This window comes from Antechinus flavipes, chromosome 2 (genome assembly GCF_016432865.1).
Source record: "Antechinus flavipes isolate AdamAnt ecotype Samford, QLD, Australia chromosome 2, AdamAnt_v2, whole genome shotgun sequence".
In the NCBI taxonomy this organism is placed as follows: domain Eukaryota; kingdom Metazoa; phylum Chordata; class Mammalia; order Dasyuromorphia; family Dasyuridae; genus Antechinus; species Antechinus flavipes.
The window spans coordinates 262,900,512-262,910,822 of NC_067399.1; the positions used below are offsets into that span (position 1 = coordinate 262,900,512).

At 34.2% G+C, this 10,311-nt stretch overlaps 1 protein-coding gene across 1 annotated transcript; it reads right to left on the reverse strand.

Annotated features, from left to right (window-relative positions):
• Positions 1-5,455: 5,455 nt before the first annotated feature.
• Positions 5,456-6,397, reverse strand: LOC127552528 (olfactory receptor 4F15-like). The gene has a single exon (XM_051983036.1). The coding sequence runs from the start codon at positions 6,395-6,397 to the stop codon at positions 5,456-5,458; it is 942 nt and encodes a 313-aa protein (XP_051838996.1).
• Between the last annotated feature and the right edge of the window lie 3,914 nt (positions 6,398-10,311).

The window sequence follows — 10,311 nt, forward strand, 5'->3', positions numbered from 1 at the left end:
CAGACATTCCCCTTTTAAAATCTACTTATGGCTTTGTCTAACTATATAATGTTTTAACATTTTGACAAAATTGAACCATAATTGAGAATGTAAGTACTTACAAACATATTGATGTAGTTAGTTATTCTTTCTGAAATGACTAACATTGCTCAAACTGTTTCCCTCAAATCAATGTATTTAAGGTTCTGTCTTTTCTTCTCAAAATTTTACTCCCTTATATGGACTATAAAACTGAGGTCCTTTGCAAATCTAGATCTGTGGTTCTAGTTATGTAACTCATGTGAACTAGTATTTCCTTAACTAAGAAATGATAGTTCCAGAGATAGTGAGTTATAGCAGAAATATCTTTGTCAACCCTCCAAATGATAAGAATAAATGAGAAGAGGGAAGAAAATAAATCTTATCACAAGCATGGCACTGAAAAACAAATAACTTTGAATACCATTTGTCACCAACAAAATTCAAGTACTCCAAAAAAAAATTTTTTTAAACACCATAGGAACCAAGAGCAACATTAAAATTAAAATTAAAAAAGAAGATCTAATCAAGAAGCATGTTATTCAAAGAGAAAAACGGAATGGGATTATTATAAAGAAAAGAGAAAAAAAGGTGTACCCCAACTTCCAAATGGGCTTGGCCTTTTCTTTTGAGTTAGCCATTATTCATTTTTCTGTCTCCAAGCTGTTCCATTAGCCAAGATTCATTAGCCATGACCTTGTCTCTACTGTCTTTCTATCAACCCCAATATAAAATAAATATATGTAGCTCCCTCTGAGGTCTCTACCTCTTAAAATGTATTACCTTCCCCAGAACCTGATTTTCCATAGTCTTCCACCTACCCTGAATATGAATAATTTTGAGACATTTGCATAGATTTATACTATTACCAAACCACATTTGCATGATGATAAGAAAGAAAGAAATTATCTCTGTTAGGACAAGCTAAACCCCATTGCAAAAATAAGTTTTACATGCCACAAAGAAGTATGCTGAACTTCAAGTGCCAGGAAGAAATCTAGTTGCTCATACAATCCCTGAATTATCCTCTGAATATGATGGATTCCTGCCTCACAATCTCAGTTTCTGCCTAAGTAATTTAAAATCTGTGATTGGAAATGAAAGTGGAGAGAGGAGAAAGGAAAGAGTTTTAGTGGATTTAATTTGGGGTTGTTGAGGAGTTCTATTGTGAGCTTTAATATGGTTAAGAGTTCCTAAAAATACATCTCAGATTCAATCCTCATCCTTGGATATCCAGAGAAAAATCAGTCCACAAGCCATGTGGTCAACTAAACAATATAGGATAGTTCCATTCTTAAAAAGACAATTTAAAATATTGTAGATCACAACTAATTACACAGCTCTATTCTGTTCCTACCCCAAATGACACTGAAAACTTCTGAACCTTTTCAGAAGCAAGGAGCACATTCCAATAGTCTAAAATTGATATGGGCAACAAAATTTCTGCAGTGATCTTGGTCTACCTTAATAAAGCAGGTAATTTCTTGCAATCTTCAATTTTCAGTGCTCTATCAAAGATCCTTTTACTCCACAGGAAAAGGAAACTATATGTAGTTCTTTCAGTAACACTGACTTTAATTTCATCTTTCCTATCTATATATCTGAAGAAAGAATAGCAACAGCTTCATATTGGACTAGTAAAGAAATAAATATAGTTTACAATACTGTAGACTTGAAAGTAACTAAAAGAATTAAATACTGCTCCTACACTGACATTAAGAGTTAGTGGCCAATTGATACAGTTTTCCAAGAGTCCCTAATATGGCCTTCATAGGGACTCTCTCCCTGATGCACTTGTGTTTTTCCACAACTACAAAAGTAAGCTTTGAAAGCTTGATCCCAATGAGAACACATCTTTACATATGACAAAGTGCTCAAAAAATCATGTTTCTGATAGAAAAGAAATAAAATTGAAGAATGGCTGAGAAAATTATGATATATAAATATAATAAAATATTATTTGTAAAAAAAGAATGAATATGAATAATGCAGAGAAATAAACATTTGGATAAACTAAAGCATAGTAAGTGAATGAAATCAGAATAATATATAGAATGACTACAATAATGGAAATGAACAGAACACTGACATAATATTCAAAATTGATTATAAAAATTAAAGGAGCAGCTAGGTGGTACAGTAGATAAAGAACTGGCTCAGGATTCAGGAGGACCCAAGTTAAAATCTGAACTCAGACACTGACACCTACTAGCTGTATGATGCTGGTCAAGTCACAACCCCAATTAACTCACAAATAAATAAAATCCGTATTTCCATGCCAAGAAGCATTACTAAAAATTAGACTTGTTGCTTAAAAGAGATAGTTCACTGGACAAGGGGGATAATGGTAGAGAATGTTACATACATTATTATATGTTATCACTGTCAGTTGGTTTTCTTTCTTAATAGAAATTTGAATAATTTGAATGGAGGATCAATGAAGTATGGTATAACCAGAAAGCACTGATATAAAAATGAAATACATCAATAAAAAGCTACTATAAAGAAGAAAGTTTATGTGGTGGCTAAGGAGAGGATATAAAAAATCAACACAAAGAGAAAGGTGGGCAGATAATTAGATAACATATTGGAAATAATGTTAGACTGGGAATTAGAAACTAAATTCTAAGTCATTTCACAGTCACTAATTCATTATGCAATCTTGATTTAGAGATGAAGAAATCAAAAGATTATTGTTCAAATTCTGACTTTTCCACTTAGCTTTGTGACATCATCACATCAATTAACATTTCTATGTATTATTTTCCTCACTTATGCAATTTTCCATTGTATTTTTTCTTTTTATCTGTTCTGGCAATGTGGCTACTCAAAATTATTTCAAAAATTGTTTTACACAAATCAAAACATTTTTTGACATTTATCTCCCATTACATTCTGCAATAAAGTGGTATGGTGAATGGCCTGGCATCAGGAAGACTGAATTCAAATCCAGTGTCAGACACTAGATATGTGGAGACATTTATTAGTTATATGTCCTTAGATAAGTCACTTAACCCCATTTGTCTCCATTCTTATCTGTAAAATGAACTGAACAAAATGCAAACCACTCCACTCTCTTTGTCAAGAAACGCCACCCCCTCCAAAAGAAAAAAAGCCACGAAGAGTTATATATGACTGAAAACAATTAAATAGTCACAAATATAGGCATGTACAGATTTCAATTTTCCCGTGTCGATCGATCTATCTATTGATTGAAATAAAGAACTTTATGTACAAGTGTACAGATTGTGAGGTTTCCTTTTTCCTTTGCCATTGACAGAGATTTCCAGTAAATCATTTTGAGCGTGTCGGATATAGAATTGATATAATTACTTTGTAGACAAATAGCAGAAAGTTTTGAGATCAGGTAGTCCATGCTTTTATCTTCTATGATAGGTAAAAGAAAAAGAAAAAGAATGATAGGTAAAAGATTAAAAAAAAAAAAAAAAGAAGAAGAAGAACAGCACATAGAAGTGAACCAGAGAGACAAATGGATAGAAAGTAGGGACTTTTGAAAATCCCATTGGTCGGTGAGATAAAAGGCAGATCAGTTTTCCTCTTCCCTTACATTTTGTTGAACTTCTCTTGATTTAGTCCAGACCCTAAGCTGGTTTCCAACCACAAGTTATCACAATCCATAGTATGGTTGTATAGAGAGAACCACTTATTCTATTTCTTTTTTATGTTCAGTAGAATAACAGGGGAAAAAATCCATTTTCTGAGAAAATAGATTTTTTTTCTTATTATTGTAATTATATAGTATTACCACAAGAAGCTATTCCTGGAGGGAGTAATTGAATTATGTAGGATGAGTGCCCTCTGGTGATCCTAGTAGAATACTGCAAGCTTTTTAAACTAATTCACTCAAGGGTTAATGCTATATCTACAGATCACTTGGCTTGAGGCTTCAGCTCATTGCCACCATTTGAACAAATCATGTCCTATATTCTATCTTGGATAATTAATATCAATCAGGATAAATGTATTTTCTATAAGACTAAGTCAGGCAGGACATTAGTCAGCTATGTTGTTTGTTCTTCTATGTTTTCCAAGCATCACAAGGGATACCCAACTGGCACGTACAATGTCTATTTGTGTCACAAAAGAAACTTGGGAAGTAAATATCACTCAAACTAAAATTCTTATATATTCCAATTTATTGAAAAATTGATGATGTTTGTTATAGAAATCTAGAATTACAGTGGTATATAGTGTCCCTTTCTTGGCAACCTAGACTGATCTTGTTTGACACTTATAAACATTGGCCAAAAACAAGGAAAGAAGGTAAAAACAGGCATTTACTAAGTGCCCATTATGTGCCAGGAACTGTCCTACATACTTTACAGATCTGATCTCATTTGATCCTCACAACTCTAGGAGGTAGGTGCTATTATTGTCCCCATTGTACTGTTGAACAAACTAAGGTAGATAGAAACTAAGTGACAATCATGCATCTAGTAAGTATCTGAAAATTTGAATTCAAGTCTTCCTAACTCTAGGTCAAGTGCTCTATCCAGTAGGCTACAAAGTCAATTCTATATTTCAACACTCTGTAGACCATGAGCTAACATATCTTTAGCAAGTTCTATGGGACTCCTATTTGAAAGGATCACCTTATGCAAGAAAAATTAACCTTTCCCCAAATACTAAATCAGTAACAAAGACAAGGACTGAAGGCAGTTTTATGCTGTGGATTAGCTGTTTCTTTCGTAAGTTACATATACCAATAAGAATCAGTAATTAAGGTGGGCATGCAATTCATTGAATTGTGAGTTGCAGTCATATACAGAATAAATAAGTTGCAGAAAATATAATGCCCCAAATTCAGTATCAGAAAGACCTCTTCTACATACCCCCCAGATAGCTCCCCATACTGACAAAGCATAAGGATAAAGCTTGATAGAAGTTTGATGTAAGAACTTTAGTATCATTGATTTGTTATTCTTGGCCAAACAATCTAATCACTTTTATAATGGAAAAACTGGAATACCTTGCCATTTTATTCTATCTTTATTTTATGTTTATTATATATTATGTTTTTCACACAAACATAAAACCTCCATTTTTATCAATTTGATAAGTGGAATTTCCATGAAAATATCTAGCATATAATAAAGATGATTATCACCAAATTTATATATATATATGTAAGTCTGGTCAAAATATGGCACTGGAAAGAGATGTGACAGTTAAATGTGTTGTCTCCTAAAACAATTCAGGATAGTATTCAGTCTTTATCAGCATGAAGAGATGTCCTTCTATCCTGAATGATAGACAAAATCATGATATCTTTTACATCTGGATGAATTGCTAAGAGTTCCTCCTACTATATTATCTTCCAACTTATACAATTTTATGTGTTGAAAGTTAGTTGCATATATGCTGATGTGAACGTGGCAATTCTAATGTATCTCTTGACTTTGATTAATAAAATATATTATAAGGTTTCCCTAGAGCTCACAATCTGGCTGCTAAATCTTCTCATTGCCATTTTCATATCTTTGTTCCTTAATGTGTAGATAGCAGGATTCAAGACAGGGGTGACGACAAAATCAACAATAGCAAAAAATTTATCAAGAGACAATGTAGGAAATGGCCAAACATAAAGAAACATGCATGGACCAAAAAATAAAACCACTACAGTGATGTGGGCTGATAAAGTAAAGAAGGCTTTAGACAAATCGCCTGCAGAATGTTGTTGAACAGAGATCAGAATGAAAATGTAGGAAATCATCAATAGGAGAAAAGTCCCAATGGAGATAAATCCACTGTTAGCTGTGACCACAAACTCCAACCTGTAGGTATCTATGCAGGCAAGTTTTATGACCCGAGGAAAGTCACAATAAAAACTTTCTACTTTATTTGGTCCACAGAAGGGCAAGTTTATGACAAAAACAAACTGAGAGAGAGCATGAATCATCCCAATTATCCAGGCAGTCACTACAAAGCAAATGCACATTTTTGGACTCATAATTGTCAAATAGTGGAGAGGTTTACATATTGCTATGTACCTGTCATAGGCCATGGCTATGAGCAGGACCATCTCAGTTCCTCCCATGACATGAATAAAGAACATCTGTGTCATGCATCCTGGGAAGGAGATGATGATACTACATTCACTGAAAAGATCCACTATCATCCTTGGTACAGTGGTAGCAGACAGACCTAAGTCAATAAGAGAAAGATTGGCCAACAGAAAATACATAGGGGAATGCAAGTGAGAGTCGAAAATCACAGTGAATACAATGAAGACATTTCCCAGCATAATTCCCATAAAAAACAAAGAGAAGAACAAAAAGAGTAAAATCTTCATCTCCCAAGAAGAAGAAAGACCCAGAAGCACAAATTCAGTTACCACAGAGTCATTTGCTCCATCCATTGATTCAGTTAGTTCCACAGTGCTAAAATTACCTAAGAATAGAGAACACAGAGGGAATTAAAATTATGGAAACAAAAATAGATGTTGTTTTTTGTCTTGTCAGGAAATTCAAGAAGGTTTGGAGGAGCAAGAACTAGAAGGGTAAGGAGAGCAGGTCAGCAAAGGAAAGATTAAGAAAGTAAAAAGGGAAAAATGATTCACAAGAGCAGATATTGAGAATAAGAACAAAAAGGAGGAGGAGGAGGAGGAAAAGGAGGAGGAAGAGGAGGAAGAGGAGGAGGGGAAGGAGGAGGAGAAGAAGGAAGAAGAGGAGAAGGAGGAGGAGGAAGAGGAGAAGGAGGAGGAGGAAGAGGAGAAGGAGGAGGAGGAGGAGGAGAAGGAGGAGGAGGAGGAGGAGAAGAAGAAGAAGAAGAAGAAGAAGAAGAAGAAGAAGAAGAAGAAGAAGAAGAAGAAGAAGAAGAAGAAGAAGAAGAAGAAGAAGAAGAAGAAGAAGAAGAAGAAGAAAGAAGAGGAGGAGGAGGAGAAGGAAAAGGAAGAAGAACAACAACAACAAGAACAAAAAGAACATGAAGAAGAAGAAAGTAGGAGAGATGAGCCATAGCAATATAACAGTATGACAAAACAGAAGGTTGAAACGAACACATTTGCTTTCCATCATGGTCTCAATGGACTATGAGCAGGACCATCTCAGTTCCTCCCATGACATGGATAAAGAACATCTGTGTCATGCAGCCTGGGAAGGAGATGATGATACTACATTCACTGAAAAGATCCACTATCATCCTTGGTACAGTGGTAGCAGACAGACCTAAGTCAATAACCGTGGTCTCATACATTCCATCCTGTCACTAATAATGGACTTTCCATAGCTTCCCCTATATCTTTCCAAATACTCTTTCATTAGATTCATGCTCAGACCATGTTTAAGCCTGAGTTTTTTAACACTTTTGTTGTCTTACGCAAGTTCTTACACTTGCATAATCATATTGATCAAAATCTTCCACAGAGCTTTCTCATTCTATGAAAGTGCCTAAAAAATAGATAAATTTAGAATGTGTCAAATTAACATTGGTACCCAGGGAGTGGCTTTACATTTATGCAGAAAGGGATGCACAGGACGGATGGATTTTTAAAATACCCATATGCTCTGGTGAATACTATACATACACTACCACCCATCTGCCAGCTTATTGGGGAAGTTGATCAAATAGGAATCTCTTCTTCCCATAGGTCATTGTGGCTCTCACATCTTGGGCAGCCCCCTACCACACCAAGACTAGGAAGGAAGAGTTGAAGAGGGGTTGGGTGACTTCCAGTATTTAAATAGATATTAAAGTTTTCCCTGATGCTGAGTGATAAATTTGAGAATGGATCTTCCTCCAAATAGTAGTGTCTAGAAAATGGGGAAAAAAGAATATCGGACAAGGACTAGATGACTCCTAGAGCAAAGAATCCCAAAACAATAGGATAGGAAACAAAGCATCCCAAGATCTAATGACCCAATATAAATTACCATGAACAAAATATTATACTCCCTTTTTTTTCTTTTCCCCATATAAAGATGAATGTCAGACTGCTTAGGAATGTATCTGTTCTGCTTAAGAGAACTTGTTAGGTAAACTTGATTTATCTTTTTATATGCAGTATTACCCTAGTAAAACATGAGCCAGTCACTATCATACTATGTGATGTATAAATGCCCATTGGAATGATTTGACAGCTGAAAAATGGCCTCATATTCCATTCTACTATTTATACTGGTTCCCTAGTTCTCTGTTTCCTCACTTCTCACTTTCCCAACCCAAATCAAAAAACTTTCTTACTCTTTGAAACAAATGAAACAATTCCCAATTGTAAGTTTGTTCTTTTACTATCTTTTCCTCATCTACACTAATGTAATGCCATTCAATAGCATATAGAAATATTGATCAGAAGGTTCAAGAACAGGGAGTGGGAAGAAGATGTCATCAGATCAGGACAGTAGTGAGAAGCAGAATGGCATATTGGAAGGAGCATTAGAATAAAATGGAGAAACAGTTTCTAATTACAAATTTCCACTAAGAGATTTAGAACAAATCAATTCCTCAGTTTTTGTTGTCATCTTCAAAATGAGGAGATAAGATCTTTTCTCAGTTTGGAGCCAGTGATTTTCTTCTCTTTTTATCTACAAAATGTCTATCCAAGGAGTGAATGTATAGACCAAGGACAAAATGAGTAAATGGTCCAACTAATTATTTATAAATTAATATCCCATTCTGACATTCTATAATTTTACTAATCTTCCTCTGATACTTTCCCATATAACTCCTAACAACCAGATTTCTTCAAAAGAATGAATTATCCCATCAAATCAAGCTAAATTCCTAATAATGTAGACAATCTTTGACATCTCAGAGCATTCTCCATTTTATTGGGTTCAGCATCAGTTTCTATGATTTTGGAAAAGAACTAATGGTGCCTTCCCTAAGCAAAATAATGTATCTTTGCCAACTACAGAGATCACTGCATCACCTCATTGAACAAAGTCATAAAAGTGTTTCTTGAAAAAGTCAAGTAAGATTTGTATGAAGTCTGAAGTAATGAAAAGTAGCAGAAAAAAATCTTAACAAAAGTTATTGAGAGGAAAATTTAATATTTGGTCATTAGTGCAAGAATATATAAACCAGCAATGAGAAGGATGGATGGATAGATAGATAGATAGATAGATAGATAGATAGATGAGTCCATTCTGTGCAAATTAATTGAAAAATCCTAGGAGATCTTGACTTAAATTCTAATGTGAGTACTTATGAGGTATTTGACCATGAAAAAGTCATTTCAACATTATGTTTATGAACCTTCTATACAATGGGGATAATAATGTTTATTATATGTTGAGGCCTATAGGGTTTTTGTGATAAAGCCATGTCATCCTTAAAATATTATAGAAGGATGAATTTGCATGATCACTAATGATCTTTATATTTTAAATCTTCAGGATCTAAAACACATAATAATAATAATAAGGAAGTTCAAGCAATACCAATAAGCAGTTCAATGTTCTAAGGAATAAGCAGAGCATGCTGGTTTAAAAGGAAGAAGAAATGACAGACAAGAATTAAAAATGAAAGAGGAAAGATGATAAAGAAGTAGGATAAGACAAGAAGAGGATAATACAAAAAGGAAAAAAGACAGAATAATAGCTACAAAGGGAAAAAAATAAGTGACATGATTGTTGAATATTACCAATAATAACTAATTACATAGGACAGTGGTAAAATGCTGATGTATCATGGGAAAGATCTGAAAAATATATAATGATAATGTTTTGGGTTTCCACATTCCCTTTTGTCAATTTACAACTAGACAGAAGGTTTGAGATTACGGTAACACTGGTAGAGGTGTGTGTGTATGTGTGTGTGTGTGTGTGTGTGTGTGTGTGTGTGTGTGTTTCTTGGATTCAATAAGAGTTTCTATGATTTTGGAAAAGGAAAAATAGAGCCAAAAACTAATGGTGCCTTACCTAAGCAAAATAATATACCTTTACCAACTACAAAGATTCATTGTATCACCTCATTAAACAAGGTCATAAAAGTGTTATTTGAAAAGTCAAATAAGATTTAGTGTCAAAGTTGTGTGTGTAAAGTGTAAGAGAGAGAGAGATAGAGATACAGACAGACAGGCAAAGACAGAGACAGAGGTTTCAATCTCTATTCAAACAGTTCCATATGCACACACTGATTGAATATAGGAAGGTTTGAATGACAGCTAAGGGAGAAAACAGGTACATCGTTATGTTTTTCCAGGAATTTGATTAATATATATCACAAACTGAAAAAGAAACCTGCAAAATACACTCATCAAAAGTACCAAAAATCCTTAGAGGATTTTATTCAATCCAAAGCAGTCTGTCCACACCCTTTCTTAAATATTAC

Coding starts and splice junctions, on each gene's coding strand:
- LOC127552528 (XM_051983036.1), bottom strand. CDS start 6,397: ATGGATGGAGCAAATGACTCTGTGGTAACTGAATTTGTGCTTCTGGGT.